General features: G+C 32.8%; 1 protein-coding gene across 4 annotated transcripts in view; it reads right to left on the bottom strand.

Moving 5' to 3' along the window:
- The window catches only part of LOC134268427 (insulin-like peptide receptor), a 65,938-nt gene that overhangs the window by 6,055 nt on the left and 32,298 nt on the right, over positions 1 to 27,585 (bottom strand). Inside the window, exons 4-23 of one of the 4 annotated variants that reach the window (XM_062750685.1) lie at positions 26,804 to 26,978; positions 26,074 to 26,172; positions 25,043 to 25,193; positions 24,225 to 24,436; positions 22,889 to 23,015; positions 18,768 to 18,821; positions 18,247 to 18,422; positions 15,848 to 16,018; positions 15,541 to 15,757; positions 14,153 to 14,167; positions 9,522 to 9,578; positions 7,149 to 7,485; positions 4,646 to 4,739; positions 4,227 to 4,375; positions 3,874 to 4,045; positions 3,435 to 3,593; positions 1,465 to 1,607; positions 1,111 to 1,175; positions 607 to 739; positions 305 to 334 (exon numbers count right to left, since the gene is read on the bottom strand). In XM_062750685.1, coding sequence (XP_062606669.1) covers positions 305 to 334; positions 607 to 739; positions 1,111 to 1,175; positions 1,465 to 1,607; positions 3,435 to 3,593; positions 3,874 to 4,045; positions 4,227 to 4,375; positions 4,646 to 4,739; positions 7,149 to 7,485; positions 9,522 to 9,578; positions 14,153 to 14,167; positions 15,541 to 15,757; positions 15,848 to 16,018; positions 18,247 to 18,422; positions 18,768 to 18,821; positions 22,889 to 23,015; positions 24,225 to 24,436; positions 25,043 to 25,193; positions 26,074 to 26,172; positions 26,804 to 26,978 — 2,736 coding nt within the window. The remainder of the gene's footprint in view (positions 1 to 304; positions 335 to 606; positions 740 to 1,110; positions 1,176 to 1,464; positions 1,608 to 3,434; positions 3,594 to 3,873; positions 4,046 to 4,226; positions 4,376 to 4,645; positions 4,740 to 7,148; positions 7,486 to 9,521; positions 9,579 to 14,152; positions 14,168 to 15,540; positions 15,758 to 15,847; positions 16,019 to 18,246; positions 18,423 to 18,767; positions 18,822 to 22,888; positions 23,016 to 24,224; positions 24,437 to 25,042; positions 25,194 to 26,073; positions 26,173 to 26,803; positions 26,979 to 27,585) is intronic. The other 3 variants (XM_062750687.1, XM_062750686.1, XM_062750688.1) reach the window with 3 other exon arrangements.

Here is a 27,585-nt window from a genome sequence, read left to right as displayed (position 1 = left end):
GTATTATTTTTTCACGAGTGACGTTTCTCGCAAAATTACGCAGAAATTAATTCCTCGTGTATAATTAGGAATCTACAGTAAGTATGCTTGGACAAAATTCCGCGGAAAATGTGTGACCGTGTACATAGCGTAAATTAATAACTGCACGCAGAAAAATGTACAGTACTTCTACAGTAGGTTCAATCATTGGGCTAGCTCATATCAAGTCATAAACATCATAAAAAAAAATTTCAACATAGATTAAATTTCACACACATACATTGAAAAAAAAAATATCTATGTATATATTTATGATAATACGAACCTTTATTCCAGCAAATGTAGAATCAATGTCCTGTAAACAGAAATGAAGATCATTTTGATAAGGAAGTTGAAGAACAACTTAGTACTGATATTGCATATTGTCCAAAATCAAGTCACAGCAGTTCTCTACATGTTGCTAAATTGCAACTAAATTCGACATTCTCTTAATGTGGTGAGGGTCTGTCCAGAGACAACTAGATTATTCTAGCCATAGAACAATTAACAAAAAAAAATTCTAGTTTCTTCAACCTTTACTTTCCAATCTCATTCATGAACATGTTAAAAGTGTAAGACATGACTCACTTCTTCTACTGGTCGATGCATCCTGAGAAAATTCTTGAGATCGCCTTTCTCCATCAGTTCCATAATAAGTAGGGCTGGCTGGCCATCCGAGACCACACCTAGTAACCGAACTACATGGTTACAGGAAAAGGCCCTAAAATCAAAGTCAACAATGAATTATGTAAAACTGAAACACATGGGTAAGAATAAGGCCATAAAATCAAAGTCAGCAATGAATAAGTATAAAACTGGACCACATGGTTACAGGAAAAAGCCTTAAAATCAAAGAAAATACTGAATTTGTATTTAATAATGAATTCCATAAAACAAATTGACAATAGTTTAACAAAAATTCCTTTGATTTCTTCAAATTTTAAGATAAATGCAACATAAAATTGCCAACACTTGTTTGAAATAACAGAATCTTTCAGTATGTTGGCAAAGTAGGAATAAACTTGTGTTATAAAGTAGGAATACACTCTTTCTTATTGAGCTTGTTTTTCTTGAAGTAACAGTGGTTCTTACTTCATTCTAGATGCTTCGCTGAGGAACTCCATCCTCTCTCTGTATGTGGCATGTTCATTGACAGTCTGAAATTTTAAAACCATTTGGATGAACATATCATTTTTCAGGTCTTTTTGAGTTTTATAATGCTGTTCAACCTTTAAATCTTTAATAACAAGTCTATTTTATTCGCCCTGTTATTCTAACATTCTCTCATGAATGAATGAATGACCTATACACTTTCTTGAGTTTATGAATTACCTGAATTACCTATACACTTTCTTGAGTTAATGAATTACTTGAATTACCTATACACTTTCTTGAGTTTATGAATTACCTGAAATACCTATACACTTTCTTGAGTTTATGAATTACCTTGACAGCCACTTTGATTTCCCCTCCTTTTCCGTACAGGTCTCTGGCGACACCTTCGTACACCATACCAAATGAACCTTGTCCCAGTTCCCGGATAAGCTGAATCTTGTCACGCTCTACTTCCCATTCATCAGGGTTGTAATCTGTATCAAATGTTCAGCATTAGAGCAGAAAAGCCAATAAACTAACGAAGTGCAATCAGATACACAAGTCATTTCCTGCTTCTGTACAACTAAACAATATTAATTTTTTTGATAGGATTAAATTTCGATTTCACGATCCCTCTTTTTCGTCAATTATCTTAAAGAAATATCTTAAATATGAAAAATGACTTTATAAACAAAGTGCATCTGTTGCACTTGATTCACCCAAATGGAAATAAATACCATTATCAATATGCATTATGGATATCTCCTTTACATTTAAAAACATTTGTAAACAACACTCATAACACAACATGTATGATTGTATCTATCATTTCATATATGCAGTTCAATGCCCGTTTCAAAAAAACATACAAGCAACCAAATTCTACATCTCTATACCATTTCTGGATAGAGAATAGATGTGCGCTAGTCCATTTTAACTTGCATGTTTTTTAGCACTGTTGTGAATAAAAAATGATGTCAACAATAGAGGAATTTAAATTTTACAACATTTCAAACATTTCCCATAAGCAAAGTAACAAGAGGCCCATGGGCCTTATAGGTCACCTGAGCATTATGCAACAACTTTCCAGTCATTGAATTTGATTCATGTTTTAAGCCAGATGCTATGGCATTCACAATTTTGAAAGAGGCACCATTGATCATCATAACTATATACTTAGCAGTTGCTTAGTTTGGTTACTTGATACCCATAGGCAGGGTAGGGGAACAAAAAATGCATTTCAACTAATCAGTAATATTCAGCAATAATCAGTAGTGCCCCTACCACACATGAAAACCTGACCCTTAGGCCTAGATCAACACATTGCACAATTTTTGAAAAGGCGTCCTTCATGCTTTTCAAAAATATTTGATTAATACCAAGGAGCAGATTTCAAACAATTCATTCATTTTCAGTATATAAGTACAGCCCCCTCTCTATGGTACCCCTGACCCTGGGGCCTTGAAATTCACAATTCTGGAAGATTAGGGCCCTTGTTCATCATAACTATATAGGTAGTTCATCTGCTTAATACCCAGGAGCAGAGAAGAAAATTTTCAAAGATTTAATGTATTTTCACTATATAATCAATAGAACCCCACCCTAACACCAGAACCCCTGACCCTGGGGCCATAAAATTCACAATTTTGGAAGAGGCATTTTTGCTCATCATAACTAATATGTTCCTAGTTAGATTATTTAATACCTAGGAGCAGAGAAGAAAATTTTCAAAGAATTCATGTATTTTCACTATATAATCAATAGAGCCCCACCCTAACACCAGAACCCCTGACCCTGGGGCCATAAAATTCACAATTTTGGTAGAGGCACTCTTGCTCATCATAACTGTGTACTTAGTTGGTTTATTTAATACCCAGGAGCAGAGAAGAAGATTTTCAAAGAAATATTGCAATTTAACTATATACTTAATTAGCCCCCCTCCCCCTAGCACTAGAACCCCTGACCTCAGGGCCATGAATTTCACAATTTTGGTAGAGGACTCAATGCTGATTACAATCATGCCAACAGTTTGACTGCTTGATGTCCAGGAGGATTTTTGAAGATTGCATTAATTTTAGTGGTTTTAACCCCACCCCTCAGGCCCCAGGGGAACAGGGACCATGATATTTATAATTTTTGTTCCCCTTCACCCATAGATGCTTTATGCAAAATTTAGTTGAAATTGGTTCAGTGGTTGCAGAGAAGAAGCTGAAAATGTTCAAATGTTAACGCATGATGCACAACGCACGACGACGGACGAAAACGGATAGCAATAATGCTTTTGATTTAAATTTAAAGTAAGTTTGGTAAAATGATCATACGTTCATAATCCGGGTTGATGGAGGTAAAATCAGGTCTGTCTGGTATCTTCTTGAATCTGCTACGAGCGATGAACCACACACCGATGACGACGATGAGAATTAGGAGGAGAACCCCCGACACTGTGACAGCGATGATTGTTTCAGGAGGCCACTCAGATTCTATAACAAATGAAAGTTTCAATAGTCTCAGATCAGCAACTTCAGAGCTTAACAACTTTCATGCACCAGGATCCAGTAAATGCATTTTATTATTTTTTGCAGAACCATTGAACCACTTATGTTGTACTGAGCTCGTTTAACAATTTGTTTGCATACTAACTCTGAACATCCACTCTATCTTTGCAACATTTCTTTATATCTCTTTTTTCTTTGTTCAATAAAGGTCTTTTTATTTACATGTTACAACCACCTTATGGAATGGCTTCTAACAATAACTTACCAGTCGCTGGAGCAGACACAAAGAAATATTTCGGCTCAGTGTAGTTGGTTGTGAAGGCCAGGGAGGTGGCCCGTATCTGTACAGAGTAGTTCCCAGGCTCCAGCTTCTGTAGTTTATAGCCGTGAATCTTCTTATACTTCAGGTGAGGTACACACAGAGTATTGGGCTTCACCTATAACATTAAAAATCATCAAACAATACAAAACTCGTCATCTGGACCAATACACTGTGACAAAAGAACAAATGTTTAATATAGTCCAAAGTTTTTCATTTTATCGTGATGTTAATTTTAATTTTAATACTTTTTCTCATTATGTTGAAAAACAAAACATGATCATTCTTTTTTAACTTACATCTTTGATGACTTTGCTGTACTGAATATCATAGCTTAGAATGAGTCCGTTGGGGGTTTTAGGCTCATCCCAATTCACAATTACTTCCCCTGTCTTGTTCGTCATTTTGTAAATCTTGATTGAATTTCGATCAATGTTATCAGCTTTTTCTACAAAATAACATAATTCATTAATAAGTAAAGTTAAGAAGATGGCCTTTGGCCAGAATGCTCACCGTCAATCAGAAAAGGTCACTTGAATTTTAGGCTCTGGCAAGCTAAAAAACATTCCCTCCTTTCACTCTACATCCAGATCCACATGTATTAACACTTCTGGGATTCACCAATACTTTTGAGGCTAAAAGACTAACAAAATTCACTGACACCCCCCCCCCTCAATCTTCCATACCCTATTTTTTTTGGACACATCATTCTACTTACTGTCTGGTAGGGTCCTGGCCAGTGATATAGCCCGGATACTACAGAGCTTCATTTTGGCTGGATCCCGAGGGTCTCTCTCCTGACAAGCTATCACCTATTGAATAAAGATCACATAAACCATAGATATACGTTTAAAAATAAAAAAACATAGGTAATCAGAGATTACAGAGCTCACCTCAACGAATGTTGTCTTTAAGTAAGGCAAATTAAGTCACACAATTAACCAACAAAAAGTGTTATACATCCAAAAATGCAAAATTTATGCAATTTTGATACTTTGGAATAGACCTATATAAAAACTTAAAACTAGTTCTTCATCATGAAAATGTAATTAAAATCCAGCATCTGAAGCAAGATTGAGAGTTTTCATCCATTGATGCATCATTTGTGCAACTTTGGTTTATATAAGCCTTATAGTTTCTTGGTGATAGACCTGCACCCATAACTTTTACGAGGTCTATTATCTGGAAAATGTATGTCGAATTCAGCATCTGAAGTAAGTCCATTAGTGTGCATCCTAAGATGTATCATCCATGCATGTTTGTTCAACATAGAGCTCAAAGTTACTTGGAAATGAAACCTGTATAAAAAACTAACCTTTTCACTAATCCAGAAAATGTAGGTCAGATTCAGGTTCTGAAGCCAACCTAGTAGAATGCACCCTTAGATGTACCATCCATGCAAGTTTGGTCATTATAGGGCTCAAAGTTACTTGAAAATGAATCCTGCACCAAAAACTTTAACCTGTTTGTTTACTCATCCAGAAAATGTAGGTCAGATTCAGCAAAAGCAAGTCTGGTAGTATACATCCTAAGATGTACCATCCAGGCAAGTTTAGTCATTATAGGGTTCATAGTACCTTGGAAATGAAACCTGCACCAAAAATTTTAACCTGTTCACTCAAGCGGAAAATGTAGGTCAGATTCAGCATCCGAAGCAAGTCTTGTAATATGCATCCTAAGATGTACCATCCATGCAAGTTTGGTCATTATATGTCTCATAGTAACTTGGAAATGAAACCTGCACGAAAAACATAAACCTGTTCACTCAGCCGGAAAATGTAGGTCAGATTCAGCTTCCGAAGCAAGACTGGTAGTATGCATCCTAAGATGTACCATCCATGCAAGTTTGGTCATTATATGTCTCATAGAAACTTGGAAATGAGACCTGCACCAAAAACTTTAACCTGTTCACTCAACCAGAAAATGTAGGTCAGATTCAGCATCCGAAGCAAGTCTTGTAATATGCATCCTAAGATGTACCATCCATGCAAGTTTGGTCATTATAGGGCTCATAGTATCTTCGAAATGAAACCTGCACCAAAAACTTTAACCTGTTCACTCAACCGGAAAAAGCATCCGAAGCAAGTTTGGTAGTATGCATCCTAAGATGTACCATCCATGTAAGTTTGGTCAACATAGGCTTATAGCTACTCGGAAATGAGACCTACACCAAAAACTGCACCAAAAATGTTAACCTGCACCAAAAACATTAACCTGGTCATTCCTTTGCTGAAATTGCAGCATCTGAAACTTTCACTGGTACAATGAAATACATTAGAAACATCTTCCATGCATGTCTAATCAATATAGGACATAGAAGTACTTAAAAAGAAAACTGCTCCAAAAAACTTAATCTTAACCCGGGACGCCGACGCCGAGGGTATCACATAAGCTCCCCCTAACTTCGTTGAGGTGAGCTAAAAATGTGTCATTCCCAAAAAAAGAAGATTAAGGACATACGCAAGGTACCTAACCTACTGATAATTTTTCAAGATATTCTTAATTTAAGATTATGGTGCCATCAGATGTTCACAGACAAAAAAATCAGCATTCATTACCAGGGGTTTTTGAAAGATATCAAATAATGAAAATTTTTGCATTATTCAAAGAAAATTATGCAAAAAATATGAAACATAAATTCCAGATTTTTTCCCATCAAAATTTGTTGTAGAAGAGGTGTAAAAATCCATATATATAGACATTAAAATTATTGCACACAGGTCCTTTATTTAGTGGAACTCTTCAATCCCAGGGAAGAACCCAATAAAGTTCAAACTACGTTGCGTATGACCTTATATACATGAAAAAGCAGTAATTATTGTAAAATACTGTATGTGTACATTATTTGGTGTATTCAAAATTTAGTGTGATCACTGGGTATGGAGTTGTTGGCATAATTATAAATTAGCGCTACACATGCCCATTCAGTGTATTGTATATGTAAATGATTTCTTGGCGGTATTCATGAATTAGCGCATTATTGTCTGTGCCAAAGCCACTAAAATATGAAGCCTGCTTTTTTAAGTACACATACAGTATATTACCCAGTTACAAAAAACATAATAATGAAAATTCTAAATTTCTGTGTATCAAGAAATTAATCATTTTCTTTATTCCCAATTACTATTCTGTATTTTTAATTCAGTTTTACATTTCACATGGATATTGAAACTGTTGTTAAATATGAATATTTTTCGGAGTTTATTCTAAGGATGACATACCTCAATCCTGTAGTCTTGAAAGTGGCCCAAGTTGCTGATGATGTAACTCATATCGTTCTTCTGTACGGGAGTCTGAACAATGACCTTTTTAAATGGGAGATCTTTTTCTGTCTCATTGGCTGTCTCATTGTCATTTTCTAGGGACTCGTTCAGATTGAACTTGAGGTGGCCGGGGACTGAGGAGTTATACTGCATGGATGCCTCTCGACTGTACCGCTTGGCTCTCTGGCGGGTGAACTTGGGGTTCTGATTTTTTGGCAGTCTGGTAGGACGTGTCATATTGAAGTTGAACTTGCGATTTTTTTTGAACAGTTTTTCTGCTTTTTTGCTGTCCATTCTATAAGAAATACATTAGAAAACTAGTTATCATTCATTTACATGATCATTTTCATTAATTTTTAAATTTATTAGAAAAGGAAATATTACTCCGTTTTTTCTTAGGTTGACCAAATGGAATTAACAAATTTAACACTGTGTAATTTCATTTTATTTTATTTAGTTATAAGTTAATTAATAATTCATATTGGTGTTAAGTTAATGAATTATATTCCTGAAATAATCACTCGTGTTAATGGTAAAAAGTGCTTAAACGCAATCAATATAAAGACTAGTGATTAATTGGTGCTGTGATTTAGATCAACTTAAAATGTGTATCAAATATATCGTGCATTTCAAGATTCTTGGAGGCTGCACTTTTATTATAAGTGTTAAATAAAGTTTTCTTTTTTAAGCTTAAAGAATATTTTGATTTTAAGATAAAAAGGAAATCACTTTCTTTAAGTAATCTCAAGTGCAACAATCCAATGATCTTCACATGCATATAGACTAGCTAGCTGTCAGATATTACAAGAAAACAGAATCTATAAATAAATTTCACAAAGGCATATACACTTTTTAATGTGTTTACACATATGCTAGTATCTAAATATATATTGAAACAGGTAGCATCACTCTATACTCAGAGATAGGCCTGACAATAGCATATATTCAAGTCTATAACATCATAGATTATGCACAATTCTGGAAGGAAGAGTGAGAGAGGGAGGGAGGGTAGTAAGGGGAACAGCCATGCTCAAGTTGAAAGAATGAAAAGGCTTCAGTCCTAATCCCAAAGCTGGAAAAGAATGTCTGAAAAAACCGTGAAGTAATACATCATAGATGACTAGCTCAGTCTATCAACTTGACTGTTGGTAACCTCTTGATTTCAGCCACTGAAATTGCTGAAAACTAGCTACATAATTAATCAAATGATCTTCCTGCATCCAAGGAAAAGTTCATCTGTATGATATTTGAATGATCAGTTTTAGTGAAATCAGTACAAAACATGAAATGTAGGTAAGTCTAATACTAATGGAAGTTTTAGAAGATGATTTTCTACTATAATATAAAGGTGTAAAAGCATATAAAAGTACTTTTTTGCAACTACGTAGGTATGGTGAACTGGCTGTAAAGCTTTCATATTCAAGAAAAGAAAAATTAAACCGTATCTCTTTTTCTGATATGACACACTGAATATACAATACAGGATTGCTATTTTGTAACTATAGCCCTTGTGGGGAATCACAACTGTTTAAGTGAGGAAACACCTAAATACCACAAAGACAGCACTTTTTGAATTTGCAGTCATTCACGTGGAGGATTTTTTCTTCTTCGAAATTTAGAAAAACATTAAAAAATTAATCCATGCAAGCCAAAAACCTAGGTGCATTAGGTGAAAGCCATTATGAATGCCATGTTTCATGCATGTCATTATAGTAAAGGATAAAGGAAATTCAACATTCTGTTGAGGATTAAGGTAAAAATAATATCAAAAATATATATATGATAAAAAATTTTGCATTGCATTAAACCTCAAGCCAAAAAGAGAAAGAATTTTTAGCATGAATTTAACTTGTGCAAAAAATAATATAAACTTGGATATTTTTACATTTTGATTTTCTTTCTTTTATTGAATGCCAAAGTTGATAATTCAGGGTTTTTTTCTTGCATAAAAAATACATTGAAAGCGACTAAACTTTTGGACAATATCTTGCCTTCTCTCTATAAAAGCAAACAACATCAATAATATGACATATGAATTTTTTTTTCTTTCAATTCTGCATTTAAAATATAAATATTTCTGTCATTTTTTTTTTTTAAATTTTGTAAGAGATAGATGAAATAATATTATTCCCTTTCTTCAATAATCTATATATATGTTGAGATCATGTCCACTGAAATTCATGCAAATCTTGTTTACAAACTCTTTCAGATACCGCACGATGCACATTATTAGTGTTGCTGGCGATTATAGGCAGAGGTGCATTTTATACTAGCTACAAAAAATGGTAGGCCGACTCTTTTAAATTTTTGGTGGTATGTGGTCAAACTCACGATGTGGGCAAATCAGCGGGCAAGTCCGGCATTGGTTTGGGGGGACCGTAATCTGTCCTGTGGTAATATTAAGCAATACAAGCCAATTGTGAATACTACAGATATTTGCTGACTATTAACACAAAACACATGATCAAAAAACACCTTTCCTCAAGACTAAAGCACGACATCAAAGAAGAAAAAGATATGTACAAAAGAATGAAAAATTAAACAGATGATATGATATTATTCAGAAATTAATCAAAAAAATTAAGAGTAGATGTATTACATTTAATATATGATTTAGAGAAAGAAAATACCTGGATAAACAAAATTTTAAAAAATGGATGACTTTCATTCAATGAAAGGAATTTACGAACATGAATATGATTGGGGATTAAAAGCTTGTAAGGTTTGTTATCAGACAATGAAGGGAAAATTGATCATATGTAATGATATTTTACATGGACTTCATTACTACATAGACATCCTCACAACACATTAAATCTGCAAGTTGTAGCATTTGTTTTACTTGGAAGAGAATTATTGAAATTGTCCATAAAAAAGTTTAATTCAAGAATAAAAATGCATCTGTATAGGTCTTATACTTACATTTGTGTTTATAAATGATAATACTTTTTGAGTGTTTACCCACTTTTAGAAATATGAAAATCTTACAGTTAATATATACCATTTCTGATAGGTATTCTAGGGTGTGATTAAGTTGAGCTTAATTTTCAAAAGTTAATATATACACATTGACAGGAAAATGGCCGCAAACTCCAAACCTTTTATTTCTGATTTTGGAAAAACTATTTCCAACAATGGGATGATCTTATTAAGGCTCTTCTTCATGGTTCTTAGTCTGATGTATACAACTTCCCTCCCTTACAATTCACTTTAAATTTGAAAACCACTATTTTTAATTTGATCATTAGCAGCAAAATCATTAAAGATTTCTTTTTTTTTTAATTTAATGTAGAAAACAGAAACACCTAGAAAACATAAAAGTCATTGTATTCATGACCACAATTTCAAGTTCTCTTGGTTTTTTTTAAACCACAGTAAATATTTCAAGTAGCATTATTTTGTGTTTAGACAAAAAATGTACTTTAGAACAAATGGGTCACAAAGGAAAAAAAACAACCTTAGGCTTAACCTTAAGGGCCATGGCTGCTCTGTGCTGTAAAAAAAGTCAGATTTTTCTCATTGGGCGACATTTTACTTTTTTGGGTCTAATTACACTTGTCAAAAATTTGGCTGTAAGGAACTTAAATTGTCTGCACTGTCAAAAATTAGCTGTTGGAGAGACAAAACAAAGCTATATTATTTAAATAATTGTAACTTGAGTAACTGACTTCATGCATTTCTTGGCTGTATAAATGTGACTAGGATGGGCAGGGTGTGGGTGTGTTTGTGTGTGCTCACAAGTCTGACTAGAGGCAGGTGCTTGGTGGAAATTTTAGCAAAGCTTTAAATAAAAATCTTTTGAATATCTCCCTTAATTCCTGAATATGTGTACATTTGTCTATAACATAATACACTAACTTAAAATTTCCAAATAATGAAGATCTCAGCAAAAGCATGATTATGGAAGGATGCATATATGTATATAAAATGGCTGTTTTCCTTTATCAGGCAACACACATGAAGGAGCAACAAAATATGATGGATGAGCTGTTAATTTAAGATGATTAGCACTTGGAAAGATTTATACTTTGTAGAGTAGAAATACATAATACACATCGACATTTATATCTAAGATCATGAATTAAATTCTATATAACACTGATGTTACATTTTAAAGAATGGGGAGTGGTAAAAGGAGAGAGAGGAGGTGATCTGCAATAATTATGGGTTAAAATAGTTGCAAGTAATATCACAGGTTGCAAATTTTCCTAATAATATATTTGTAATGCAAACTGTATATCTGCATGTAACTTTATTTTATAAATAACCCTAATACCCTAAACGTGAATAAAGGGTTAAATCCTTTAAAGAATTCTTATCAGAAAATGAAATTATGATCTAGCTGTAAAAAGAAAAAGAAGGGAGGGATGGGGGAAGTGTGTAAACATTTGACATTTCAGGTTGCTAGCCACCCAAGTTTTCAATGAAGGCCCTATATAAGAAGATTCACAGACACACTTACACCAGACTCAGTAGGACAAGACAAAGAGAGAGAGAGAGCAGAAAGTATCGCAGCAGATTTCAAGCCCAGAAGCACAAAACTGGCATCGGTTAACTATCTAGCAATCCAAATTTGAAATTCAAGTCTGGATAGAAGGAGAGAGAAAAGAAGAGATAGAAGTATCTAACATCAACACCAGACTGTGAACAAAACAAGACAATAGCCTCTCATTCTATACACGTACCAGTCTGCACAATTCAATCATATCTTAACACCTTAAAATCTTGATTGCAATTAGACATCTGTTTCAATCTAATCGTTTTTTTTTAACCATATTGATAAATTCCATCCCTTCTCCTCAAATCCCCAACTATATTCTTACGTCCACTTCCATTTTTCATTTCTTTTCCTTAACAAACACTTCCCATTTCTTCTTTCTTTGTGTGTTCACTTTAATCTCTATTCTATGATAACTACAGTACTTTTTACTAATTTCAAAACCCTATATACTAAGCTTGTCCTAATTCCAAACCCTACAATTAAACCTTATTTAAAATCCCCATTCTCTGAGGCCTGTTCAGTAGAGCTAATGTTCACGAACGCTCGCCAAAATTCCTTATACCTCCAAAAGAAATGTTTGTGAGCGCTTGCTCTGTGAATAGACCTCTGGTCTTCATTTCCAGTCAATCTCCTTATATTTGTTTTTGCTTTAAAGCATGTGCACTTGGCTATTCCCATTCTACTTCTCGTATCCCTCCTTCATTCTACATCCCTTCTACATCCCTTAAAATGTCTACACCTTTCGAACTTCTAATCTGAATGAACTAATAATTTTTTCAATAACAATAGTGTATGGTAATTGAAGCAAAAGATGGCAAAACACTTTGTTTTAAAATTGAAAGACTGAATATTCCCCGTGATTGAATTGTGCAGGGTTTTTTTCCTTCACACATACTTACAGAACAAGATAACATGTTTATTATAATATTGTTATTTCACTTGACAGATAATCATGTTTTTTTTACCATTAGAGGGACACGTCACACTGCATCAGAACTTTAGACTAGCTCTTAATTAACTCCAAGGATTAAGTATTCATTCACAGCATAACATTCTCAAAAGTAATGAAGCAAAATATAAAAAATTTCATCAGACAATGTTTTTGTATTGTCAGCTTCATGCCAAAGAGTACAGAAAATGCATAATTCATCAAAAATATACATGTAATGCAGCAGAAGAGATCAGACTATGAAAGTCTCCATTACCTCAAAGTCAAATTCAGATTACTGGGAAAACTCTATTTTTTTGTTTTTTGTTTAAATTTCCCTTTATGTTTTTTGTTTTGAATACTTTTATCATATATAATTTTTTTCTGAGTAGTTGAATTGAAACATTATAAAAATGAGCTTACTTAAATAAAGAACAAATTAAGACAAAGAAATATCATACCAAAATAAGCACCCATTGCACTTTAAACCTGGAAAGGGGCAATTTTAGTTAATGATTGTCTTAAAAAATATCTTCCAAACATAATCATTGAAAGTTTGTCCTTTTTTGACATAAATGAAAAAAATGTTACTGTAACATCACATTTTTTCATAGAGTGAATTTCATGGTTTGGGGCAAAATATGAATCTACTAGAATTTGATTTCATGAATAAAGAATTATTTAGTTGATATATCTATAAATATGGAACTTTAAAATGGATGATGGGCATGAAATAATTGGTCTTTTCATACCTTAAAAACAATGAAAATCAAACCCACTTAAAATTTAGTTATTGCATATATTTTACTCCAATTGCAATTAAGTATACCCCATCAGTAACAATAATCTTTTTTCCCCCAAGATATAAAGAACAAGTATGTAGTATTGACACTTATTAATGGGACAAACAGAGTTAAAATTTGTCCTTTAAATTTTTCACATCATTTTTATGTTTGAAAAAAGAACCATGAGCCAGAAAAAAATGTTATAAAGAAACCCTAAAATTCCCAATCACAACCCTATTTAATAAGAAAAAAAAAATCACTATGCAGAACAATATCTCCCAGTAAAACCATTTAGCATTCAAAACCAATGTTATGCCATGAACAAATACATAGGGAAAATTTTTGTTGAATTGTGTCAATACAATACAAACATTTAAATAATATAAAGATATATATATAAGTGAAAAATTAAATAGTATACAATACAAAAGGTTTTTTGTCAAAGTGAAACACGAAAATGAAACTAAAAGTAGAAACTAAAAATAACTCACTGTACTTTACAAGTGGTAAATGGTGGTTATATAAATAGAAATGGTAGGATTTCACCATTGCAATTTTAATCATAATTCATAATTTACAAGATGCATTCTACAATGACAATGAGTGAACACAAAAATTTTCCCTGAAGGTTTGGTTTTTTTTTGGTGGTCAAGTAATAGAGTTAAGTTTTAAATGCAGATGGTGCATCACTCATACATTTTTTTGTTTAATTTTTTTTTTCAATCTGCTTCATATCTTTATTACTTACCCATCTTGTTTGTGCCTAAATGTGATAACAAAGAAGTTGTAACATTAGGAAAAGATGGACTAGACAGGCATGGCCAGCATTGTTAGTGTTGAATACAAAAATAAACACATACATATACACTCTTAACACATCAAGACTCTTAAAACACACATTCTTAAGTGTTAGAACAAGCATTTGGTTTTCCTATCCTATTTTTTTCATTAAAGGAAAATTTGGCACATAAAACTCCCCCAAAAGGTGATGTTTTTGTTTGGAACTGGTTAGATTTTAAGGCTGAGATTCACCTAAGTTTGCAGCATAGTTGTATCCTAATGAGAGAAGTGTCCCCCCCATAAAATTGTGCAGCATTTTTCCAGTTTAGTGTGTTTTGTCTTATTAAAAGCACTTTTTAAAAGCATGATGGATGCATTTTTTTAACAGTATGAATAACAAAGAAAAGAAAAGAATAAGGACGAGACATTCAACACAAAGAGTGACAATTTTCATCTCACACGTTTACATGTGGCTCAGTCGGGAGTTTGTGCTCAGTGTTGTGAATTCCCATCTAATGAGAACATGGCCATGATTTTATACAACATTGATAAAAGTTCTAGAAAATCAATATATAAAATAAAAGCCTGATATAATGTTCCTCCCTTCATGCTAACTTTGAATAGAATTCCCCCCTCCGATTAGAGTAATTATGAACTGGAAGATCGAGTCACTGTACACATGTAAAATACATATATCCAGGTAACATTTAAATGCAGCAATTCTAATGAAATATTTCAATAGGTGAAAATTTTAAAAAATAGAATCAACAACATTTAAAATACAATTAAGATGATAAATACATACCACTTGCATTTTGATAGGGCATGCTGACACTCTATTTACAATATTTATATGACTAACATCGGGAACGAGAAAAAAAAGGTGACCTTTTTGTTTTACAAATTTTTCTAGCGACATTCCAATTCATAGGAAAAAATTGGGGGGAAAATATTTCAAGAACCGTGTTGGTGAATCCCCATGCAGTTTTAATTCCTGCCCTGTATGCTTCCCCCACCAATCATTAGTAGTGTTTCTCCAGATTATCATAGTCATTCTCTTTCTTGATTACTTCTAAGGAAATGGCAGACAATTTAATCTTAAAATTGGGGGGCACTCTGACTTAACAAATTGACATAATATTTGTAATTAGATTCAAAATGGTTAAAAATAAACACATAAATATTCAGCATATAATCTTGAAAATTCACTCAGAGTAAAGTCAATGCACAAGGGATAAACTATAATAGAGAAAACCCTATATATGTATAAATCACACAATGCAAACTTCTGCCATTTTTCCCTAGTCAATGTTAAGATGTTGTCATTGGCTATAGAAGCATGCAGCTGACATTTACCTCTTCAGGTAGACATAGTTATGTAAGAAGTTCTCAAACGCGATCTCTATTTCTCTCTCTTTCCTCTTCACCTCCTCATCCTCGTTGGACTTTGGACACGCGCATTCTCCCTGTACTGTCTTGTTGCTGAATTCTCGTCCTAACTGGTCCCGGCCAGCTTTTAGTTCATCCTGCTCATCATACAGATCCTCTGACTGTTCTATCAGTGTATCTAATGCTGCAAGTATGATATACATTTATCATTAGTCTTGTCAAATCAGCTAATACAACTCCTGTGACAAATCATTAATTCTTATTAAACACATACGTTCTGAGCAATAGTCTCTTTCATTAAATTTTTCATGCACCAATGGTCGTTTCCTCCAGTACACCTCATAATGAGTAACATTGCCATGCGGGTTGGAGGGAGGGTTCCACATAATTTTAAGGGTCCCTGGTGCTAATGCCTTCACTCGTAACTTGTCTGGTACGGTAGGATCTGTAATGACAAGTCCATTTCAAGTCTGTACACTTTTGTGTACTTCAAATATCTGTATAGAAAAGGTTCTTTTTAATCTAACAAAAACTTTCAACTACTAATCTTAGAATAACAGCTAAAATTTGTGAATTTAATTCCAAAAATAATAAATTAAAGATTTTATACATGAAATATATGTTTAAAAATCCAATGGTTATGCTTATAAAGTTAAGAGAAAACTTTTCTGTGATTATGAAACAATATTGCAATTAGTTGAAAAAAAAATTCTTATTTAGGGTTATTCCTGAAAAAATGTATGGGAAGGTTGGACGGCACGTCATATATTTTTGTATGGGTAATGGGGACTGGAGCAATTAAATTTGCATGGGTGGTTGTCCTCATCCGATATATTTTTAGATGGGTGGTTGCACTTTAACCCTCACATATAATCAACTGCAAAGAACTTCTTTCATTATGTATAAACCAGTAAATACTGACATTTATTTTTTTTTTTTTAAATTTCTTCCTAAACAGTTGTAAAGTGTGTTTACTTTGAAAGTGAAAGTAGGATCGAACAAACCGGAAACAAGAGCAGATAATTAGAAAAGCATGTGGTGTACTGACTGTAATGACAGTGGATGATTGTTACACGGATTCTTTGTGTTCTGGACTCAGCAGTATAATCAAACATGATGACATTGGTAAATTAAATGATATGAGAAACAATCATTGAGATCATTTTCATTTTAAATCGAAAATAGAAAAAAAAAAATGTATCTGAAATTAACATTTTAGAGCATGGTTATGGAGTTTGCAAGTCAATTTTTTTATTTTATACCAAATACTGAGTAAAATATTGTTGAGATATGAGCTTGTATAATAATATATTAAGTCAATTACATACCAGTCCTTCACCTGTTGAGTGTTACCTCCAATATATTTTTAACCCATAACATACAAATGAATTAAAAAATATATATATTTCAGAAACTACAGAAACAATCGCCTGTGCTTCTTCAGTGGGATTTAGACTTCATACTTTTTTTTTACATTTCTCACTAAATAGACAATGCCCTGCATAACTTTAGTGCCCCCCCCCCCCCCCCAAAAAAAAAAGAAAAAAAAAACAGGATTTTTTTTTTTTGGTTGTAAAGAAAGTATAAACAACTTTAAAGGATAAGCTGTAATTCACAATATACATTTAATTATAATTAATTTTAGGATCATCATTTCTATTAGTGTATGTTAACATGCAAACACTCATTTGCTTGAAAAAAGTACCGGTACATAAAGTTTTATTTTATATACTCATAACTTAAATCACAGTTCTTAAAATTTTTTTTAATTTAGATGGGTGGCTGTATTAAAAGCATTTTTGATTTGATGGGCAGTGGGGGAGAAAGCAATTAAAAATGTATGGGTGGTGGGGTAAAAATAAAAGTGCCTTCCAACCCCCCCATACACTTTTTTCTGGAATAGCCCTTAACACAGAAGTCTACTAGTTTGTAAACAAAGGAAGAGAAAAGAAGCATATGTATTTTAAACTTTGGTGAGTAGCATTCTGAAAGCATTTCAATTAAAAAATTCTATTTCTTGTAACAATGGCAACATCATTTATTATATACCTAATGCGTATCACTCAATTTTACTGTAATTAAAGCAATCACGTGACGTAGTGATCCGACTTTCCGGATCACCACACTGTGGTTTTCTCCACTCTCATCTCGTTGACAGGCGCGGATCATCAGATCAAACTCGACGCTTCGCGTCTCGTTAGATCTGATGATCTGCGCCTGTCAACTCGACGTGATACAACCCTTCGGATCAAGTTACTGTTATAATAATATATATATATCAAATTCAGAAGCAGTTCTACAGGATTATGTATCTTAATAGTTTATTTGTGTGCCAAGTTTTATTGAAATCCTATAAATCCTATAACTGTAGGAGGAGTAGCATTTTGAAAGTATTTTGGACATATACTTTTTGTATCTATGGCAACAACACTCATTAATCTCAGAGAGATTAGCATATCTTAGTGTAGTTATCTATGTGCCAAGTTACATGTATATTGAAATCAGACCAAACTGTAGGAGTAGATTTTTGAAAAATTGTTCACAGACAGACAGACAGCTAGACAGATGGACAGCTAGATGGACAGACATATAACACCTTACTATCCCATAAGCTTTTCTGATCTAAGACCAGTAGACCTAGAAAAGGAGGGGATGTATAAAGCATAAACATACAATATGGAAGAGTAGTGAAATAAACAATCTTGCTGATGGCTCCAAATTTGGCTGATGATGTAGTGTAGGTCTGTACGTAGACTGCATACTGTGTCCAGGGCTTCAAGCTCAGCAGCAAGGATGTCACATGGTCTTCATCTCTCTCCATTTTGTTCAAAATATCCTTTGTATTCCACCTGAAATAGGTTATAGGAAATGTAATTAAGGCATTCAGGATGTGTTCTACTATGCATTGTTACATTAGTTTTTTCTTTGCAGAACACTCATTTCCATGTAACTTTTTTTATCTATAAATGACAGAATAAGATGGTTATTAATCATGTACACATTCCACTGTTTGTCACAATCGAACTGTACTGAAGATATTTAAACTTACACACCTACAGAAATCTGATTATTATACAGCCCTGAATACTAAACCATAACAGCCCTGAATACTACAATATACACACCTACTTAAATCAGATAAATGGACAGCCCTGTAAAATTTCATGAAAAGTTGAAAAAAATGGAAAACTTACACATCATCATCACAAGCATCTCTTCCTTCATAGATGGAAAGATTTCTGAATGGCCTGTAAAACAGAAAATAGATTGATTTTTACCCATCATTCCCCTCAGCAACTTCCTGTAGAGAGGAGAACATCAGAAAACAACACTGATCATAAAAAATAAGTAGATTCATATCACATTAATGTTCTTGGTCTTCTCAGGGCTTGTAACAGATCTACATATAATTAAAGAATACCACAAAAAGTGCATAAAAAGTTCAGAATATCTAGGTCTTTCTGATACCATCAACAAGTGATATTAATTCAAGCTACATTTATACTTTGTAAGTTAGTTATTTAGGGTCCAGAATTGGCTTCATATTTTGATTCAAATCAATTTTACCTAAATTTTAAAAAAGCGCAGTTAAGTTGGTATGTAAGACTGCGGAACATTAACTGGCAAGATTGGAAATATGCAGCTTACGTCATTTCTATCTGTTACAATCAAAACATTCAATGATAGACAATGAAATGGGCGGGTATAATTCGACGCTGACGCGGGGAAAACATTGGATTGAAATTTGAGTTTGAAATTAATTTTCAATCCACCTCAGCTACACTAGAACAGAAGGCACATGATTATTGATTGACTCAGAAGACAAATAATTCCAAGTTTTGTAAAGCTTGAAAATAAAATATAAATCAGAATTTTCTGCCCACAGTTTTAAAACAATATATGAGGGACAAATATTTGATTTCTGTTTGGTATAATTTATATATGTGTGGCGTTGGAGGGGGAGGGGGGGGGGTTAATGATCTTGGAAATAAATAAGAAAGCTGTCAAACATTTTTCATTGAAGACAAAACTAAAAAAAGCTCTTGTCATCCTAAAAATTAATTGGTATATACAAAGCATGATCTGACTCGACAATTTTTGACCCCCCCTTCTAGAATCAAATGGCCGTCTCCTGAAAAAAATGTCTTCTATGACTTTTACCAGTGTCCTAAGATTATATTATAGGCTAATAAACTCATATCAATATAAATTTCAACCAACATGTATTTGGGAATTGAAATATTTGTCTTTTGGATCATACTATTCACACTTTGCTTTTGAAAACAGCTCAGGTGAATTGAAAATGAATTTCAAACTCGAATTTCAATCCAATGTTTTCCCCGCATCCGCGTCAAATTGTACCCGCTCATTTCATTGTCTATCATTGAATGTTTTGATTGTAAAAGATAGAAAAGACGTAAGCTGCATATTTCCAATCTTGCCAGTTAATGTTTCGTGGTCTTAAAATATTTTATCACTTCAACATATGTGTAACAGACAATCAGGAATACTTCTAAAATTAATGGTTAATTTGTTTGTGTTTTTGTGAGGATAAATTGGAAGATTTATGCTGGTATTGGTAGGCAGCATATGGTCTTCAATATATATCGGTAGACATTAGCCTCAATCTGTAAAGTTCCAACATGTATGACAACTCTAAATGATTGAGCAAGTTCCTATTCCCTGTGGCCAATCAGAAGAAGAATAACAATTCTACCAACATATTCCACCTGTTTCTTAGAGCCAAATTACCTTGAAATAAATCACATACTTCATTTACAAAAATTCCAATATATATAGAAATGTGATTAGTTATAGACAAGTGCATTTCACTTTATATACATAAATTTAATACATGTATACACATTAAATTAAATATTTTCATAGGAAACAGCAAAAAGTATCCTAATGATCAAATAAACATGTATTAAATAATTTTAAGCCTTGAAATCTGATGTATTATTCTAATCTACTTTCAGCAATAGTATAGACCATTCTAATTATTATATTAATAAAATATTTTGATTATTATATTTACAAAACGTAAGCCCTTAAGACATTTTTCTCTGAATGATGAGCTAATGATGTCAGGAAGATAAGAGAATGTGTTTAGATGGATCAGGGTGACCCTAAAACCAGGCCTGTACCAGTCGCGGTGTGGACATGATGTAATCTCCTCAGTATAACATGCTGTATAAACATTAACATTAATCAACCAAATCCACAAAGGGAAAAAAAAATATCAAAAGAATAAATATATTACATATTTGCTCTAAAAAATATTTATTGCACAATGAAGATTTATGTGTCTATCATGTTAAAAACATACCAGTTTCCAAATATTTCAATTTTTTTTAATATAGCTATTTCAAGAAAAAAAAATATGGAATATTTTGGTCTAAATGAGTTTTCCTGAGAGTTAAAAGAAATCTGTATTCCTTCACTTTGAAAATGAGTTTATGGGTAGAAAAAGTCTCTTGATTAATAGAAGATTTACAGGTAAAAATAGTCTATATACAACAATTTTAAGGGGGGGAGCATATAGGTAAAAATAATTACATCTTCTAAATCTATTTCCTACATTTTAATAGGGTAAAATGAATGATTAATTTAAAAAAAGTACTTTCAATGTAAGGATTTAATAAAGTGCCGCGCCACAGCATGATACGCCCGTCAAAAATTACAATTTTCTTCAACAGTTTAGCTTGCAATCACGTCAAACTGATTCTAAATTTCCATGATTTTTCCATTCCTAAAAAATATTTATCCATCCCCTGTGATGTAAGCATTAGTTATAACAAATATTACATCATTGATGGATTTCTATGCTGGTTGTGTTTGTCAAATGCCCATCATATTAAACAATATCAAATTAGTCTTAACAAAATCTATATCAAATTAATTTTGAAAGGAAAAGGTTGGCCATCAAATGACATATGCTGTAAACTAACCAACAGTTCTTCTGTCTAATTCCCAAAGGTCATCATACAGCTTGATCAGAGTGATTCAGACAGCTAGCCTGAACTCATTAATTAATCTTTAACTGGATGCTTGTCTACTCATTAATACCAATAGATGAATGGGTCTGCACTATCTACCATAACTTTTTTAAAAACATATGAAATACTCAAAGATTTTTTTTGGTTGCTGAGATTTAATATAAAATTCATATGGACATGCTGATTCCACCCCATACCATAAAATTAGTTTTTATAAATTAACAATTTTATATAATATAAGATTATTCTACTATGCAATATTAAATTAGTTTTAATTACTTTTCATTAAATTTATTTTAAAACTTAGGCTAGCCAGCAAGAGCTATTTTTAATCCAACAGGCTCACACATTTGCCCAATACTCAAGGGATATATATTAACACCATATTTTGCTATTATAACTTTTCACACTCAAAACTCATTAATTTCTCTCTAATTTGACATGCAATTTTCTGTTATCAAAAGTCTTGACCAGTGCTTGATAATTACACTCATGGGAGACATGGGATTTCTCTAAACATACATAATATTTGTTATAGATTGCTGTCAAGTATACGCTTTAAAAAAAATATGTTTTTTCTTGATTTAACACTTTTTTAATAAGGACAGTGCAATACTCTTATGTTTATTTGGGATGTGTAAATGAATAGTAAAAAGACACATTTTTTTTTAAAATTTCATTTTTTTAATATGACCTTGATTTCGCGACACACCTTCTACCTAAGATGCATAAACTGGCCAAGTTTGATGATCGTAAGTCTTATAGTTTTCTAGTTATGAGTTAAAAGGATTTTTCCATATTTGGCTATATCTTCTTAATTAAAGGTCAGAGCCACCTACTTTTTGTGCGCGACACACCTTTACCCAAGATGCATCAGAACAAAGTTTATAATAGGCCTAACAATTTTAAAGTTATGAGCCGGAAACGAAAAATAATTACATCAGAATCTATTTCCTACATTTTAGTAGGGTAAAATGAATGATTAATTAAAAAAAAGTACTTTCAATGTAAGGATTTAAAAAATGTGAATTTTTTTCTACACACAATGTACACTAATAATATGCAAAAGAAAGAAACCCAAAAAATTTGGATTCATGCATTTTGTATGGGATAATTTCACACGTCGCAGCCATTGCAAATGATTTTGTATAAATATTTGGAGGGCCAATGCTTAACTTCATATGAACATTTACTTACTCTTGTAAACAGCAGAATGCAAATTGCACATGCAAATTTCAATTATCCTTCATCAATTAACTGTTCAAAAGCTTGCACCACAAAGTTACCAAGCCTTGGCTTTAACTAGAATTACTTACGCCTCTTTCCAGTTGATAACATAGCTTAGCAATTGCCTTGCATCAGAAGTTTTGAAGTTATCCCAGCGTAGGAAAGCAATCCGTGCGGCTATCTTAACTACAGTCAGGTTCAGGGTCTCCACAGTGCCTGTATAGAGATATAGCGGGGTCATACGTAAGCTTTGGTCATCATGCAAGACACATACTGTGTATAGCTACATCTCAAAGGTGAATAGAAAGGTGTGGGCAATCATACACTAATAAAATACATCACAGAAAAGCCTATGAAGTAATAAAACAGTCTACAAAAAGGTAACGGGGTGGATCTAATATCATTGGAGGTGTCGGCCATGTTCCACTTACGCTTCTTTATAGATGATAATATAGCTTAGTAATTTGCGTCGGTCTGGAAATTTGATGTTGTTCCATAGCAGAAAAGCAAAGGTGGGAGTCACAACTGAAACCCTGAGACTGAGCTGTCTCAAACTGCCTGTATATACATAGAGAGGAGGCAAAAACGTACAATGTTATATTTATAAGGAATTCTGTATTTAACAACACCCTGTATCAAAGAAAGGTTGGATTAATTGAAAAGTTTCCCAGGATTAAAATTTCTTAATTGTAAATGAAACCTTATGTCTTCCCAAATTATTCATTTTTTTAAAAAAATATATAAAAATCTTGACCGTGTCATAATTGTCAATACTGATGAACATATTATGATCCATTCAACGAAAACCAGATATGTAAATATATAGTCTACGATGACAAAATACTCTTTGGTCTCAAAAATATATTGTCAAAAATAGATATAACAGTACACCACACCAGGTACAAATCCTTGTCAACAAAAGTCATTTTAACTTCAATGCATATCCGCTGTAGACATGTCTCTAAACATGCATGTTGTCTTTTTCAGAACTTTGTTTTTCCCAGACAAGGAAGAGGAAACCGTTATGAAAAAGAAGAGAATTAATAGACAGGACTTGATGACTTCCAATCTTTTTATACACGATTCATTATTTGTTGAATTCTTTAATTTATTCCTTCGTTTGACAAACTGGCAATAAAACTTTCATTCATACGAAAATATACTGAATATTTTAACCATATTTTTCTATCTAAAAGCAGATTAAAATGTGAAATAAACAGGTATAAAATTATCATTTAGAATGTACTTTTTTCAAATTCTGCACGTTAAATCTGAAACTTAAAGTTTGTTTTAAAAAAAATCCTTTGATGAAACTAATTTTATTTACATTGATTTTGATATTAGTCAAAACATGAAAAAATTCCTAGATATCCAAAATCAACACAATTTAATGTTCTTTATCACAAACATTTTTAAAAAACTTACATGGCATTTGATCTCCATTAGTGCTTTCAGATATATCATTCTGGGACTTATTCGGCATCTTGACCTTCTCTTCAAATTGTTTGATCTTGTTGTAGCAGAGTTTGCGGTTGTAGTGGAATATCATTTTGCCATTTTCTATTTCCAGATTGTTCATGACTTTCTCTGGGAACAGTTCCTGTAGATTCATGTTGTCGTGGACAAGGAGGGCAAAACTACAACACAGAAAGCATTATCACTGAATTATTCTGTCTTTTTATCTATACAGACGCCATAGTTTCACATCTTTGAAATATAAGAATTCTATTAAATTTGCATTGTTTCCTATCAAAATTCAACAATCATTGGAATCGTCAACTCAAGGTTCTCGTTTTATTGCATATGAATTATTTCAAAAAGGTTAAATCAAAATTAATTTTTATTTATTTTTTTTTGGAAAAGTTTATCAAACCTCAAGGACACAGGGTCTAAATTTATATGATATTCAAAAAGGTCTTGTCACAGGTAATGCACATGTGAAAAATGAAAGCCTTTACTTCTCTTCTTCAAAAGATATTTCTTAATTTGTTACTAATTTTGAAAGTGGTCAAAGTTTTGATGAAGATTAGTTTCTGTGACAGACAGAGATTGACATGCAGACGAATGAGATTTATTGTTCCTTTGCCTTCATAAAGGCAGAGGACAACAAAATAATATTCAGGTTATTCCTAGAAGTATGATAATTCTGTTTTTGCCTGTTCATTAATATGATTTATTATAAAGGTGAACAAAATCATATCAGCATTCACTTGAGGTTGCTTTCTCTTACTATGTAGACTGACCTGTTTGCTGCATTGGAGGATTGTCCGCGGATAATCCTAAGATTTTTGAAGAAGCCCAGCGAGAGAAGATTATTGGAGTTATGGATCCACACGTAGCCCTGAACTTCCTCAATCTGGCCAAGGTTCTTTTCCAGCTCCTGAGCAACATTGGCTGAAAAAGTTTTTGTTCATTAAAAGTATACCAATTAAAAACAATTATAGGGTTGACATTGGTTCCCATTTCCTTTCTATATATATGGAAATTGTGCAAGATCAAACACAGTATATTATTATCCCCTGTGCATATATATGAATTATGTCTCCTCTCACTAAACTGAATCTGAAATCTTTGTTAATTTTCTTAAACCTAAATTTCTTGCCTTATCTTCTAGTTTTTAATTCTCAAATACCCAATGAAAGGTTAATTTTGCCCTTTTACACTTGCAATTTTTTCTTATTTTGAATTTGCCCAGACACAGTTTTTATTATACAAGAACACATACTGTGTTATTTGAGTTCATCAAACCGAAAACAGGGCAAAGGATGAAAATAAAACAGGGGAGAAAATCTCTCTATGCATATGTCATATGTACTTTATACTTTACAAACATTATGCTAAAAATACTGGTAACACTTAATTCATGCAATCAATAACCACTTTCTAGAAAATGTATGCAGAATGATATATGAAAGCTTTCAGCAGTAATAACTGAAGTATTGCTAACTAGACCTGGTGATAATGGAGGCTACTCCTCAGACAGCCTAGTGTACCACAACAGTACTCGGCAGTTCAGCAAAGCTCACTAAATGTGAATTTCAAGAGACCTTAGAAAAGCTGGCGTCATTGTTAAAATTTGATCAAAAAAATCTGAATAAATTTGATTAACAGTGCCAGTACAGCATGATATGTTAAGACTGTGAACTATTCAACTTGGGTTCAATATATCACACAGTAAATTTGTTGCAACCATTTTGGTAATTAAGTTTCGAGTTTTGAAGTACTAAATTAACCATAAATGACTATCAAACTACTGCTTTCAGTATTAACTTACTTCCTTTTCTGATCCTGATTTCTAGGTGGTTGACAATTTTGGTACACCCAAACAATTCCTGTGATTGTGCAACAGTCTCCAGCTTCTTTCCGTTACAACCTGCAAGTCAGACAAAAATAATCAGTATGCTGTATACCGTTTCCACAGAGAAAATTTGAAATGATCATTCCTATCAGTTATCCTTTATACATGGAACAATAATATAGTTGTATCTTGATTCTCCAAATTAATTAAAATCATAAGAAAGATCCCTTAAAGAGAAGTTAAACAAGAATTATGAATTCCTTCCATAAATAATTACTAATGGCCTATGATCCACAACATTTACCTGTGATACCTGCACTCTCTTTCAATGAAAATGTTTAATAGAATTATAATAAATCTTTTTCTTTTTCCCTCCAAATGGAAAACCATGGAATTAACAAATTGTATCTGACAATGAGGTTTGCTATCATTTTTCCTGACTTTTTAAAATTTCCTCCTCTTTGTAAAAAGGGTATGAACCTCCATTAAATAAATATAAATGATCATCATCAAAAGATGGTTTGAGGCAAGTTTGACTGAAAATGGTCTTGTGAGGAAGAGGGAAAATAATGAAAGTTTTCATGCATACAAACATTTCTATATACAAACAGTCAAACATATGCCCAACAATCATTCTTCAGAAAACTCAATTAAACCTCTTGCTCAGGTGAGCTAATATCTTCCAATCTAACAACAAACTTCATACTTTTTGGACATTTGTCGACACACTTGACACAGGTCATGCCGTCTTTAGACTCCAGGTATCCTGCCAGACATTTATCCACACACTCCCCGGGATGTTCCGTCTGGTTGCTCCGGACCAGTTTGTACTTGATCACACCCGTACACTCATGCTCCAACAGACATCTTCTTTTCCGCAGCTATTGCAAAAAAAACCAAACAAACTATTATATATATCTTCAAAATACCACCATTATTGATTACTAAAAACTCAAAATACTAAATTTGCATCTAAAAAAAGGTTTCTTAATCTGAGGATGCCTGCCCACTATTTCAGAGAGAATCAAAGATTCTCATTTTATAATTCATTTTTTTTTTTCATAAAAAGAAATACGTTTTTCTTTCAAACAGAAATGCCTTTCCCCACCACCACCACCACATAAAAAAAATCAATTCTCTAAACCACAGCTACACCTACTGCTAAAAATAATATGTTTTTCTCCCATTTATCAACTATCAAAAAGGATTTGGATGGAATATTGAGCAGATAGCCATAAGCTAAAAAACTTAAGCTGACGAAGCAATTGAATCTAATTTCAACAAAACCTATCACCCTTATTCATCACATGATCGAGATAGTTCTATGAATTGGAAAAAAATGTGGGAGAGTGCTTTTTGTTGCATAAGAAAAGGGTGAATGGCATTTTATGCTGTCATTTGCAAACATCAACTTAATGACTGCGGAGTAATATAACGACTTGTTGTCACCTGCAGGGACAAACTCTAATGAACAAAAACCTTCTACAC

This window comes from Saccostrea cucullata, unplaced genomic scaffold (genome assembly GCF_032062105.1).
Source record: "Saccostrea cucullata isolate Sc308-1 unplaced genomic scaffold, CSIRO_AGI_Scuc_v1 ctg500, whole genome shotgun sequence".
Taxonomy (NCBI): domain Eukaryota; kingdom Metazoa; phylum Mollusca; class Bivalvia; order Ostreida; family Ostreidae; genus Saccostrea; species Saccostrea cuccullata.
This window is presented reverse-complemented; position numbering and strand designations above follow the sequence as displayed.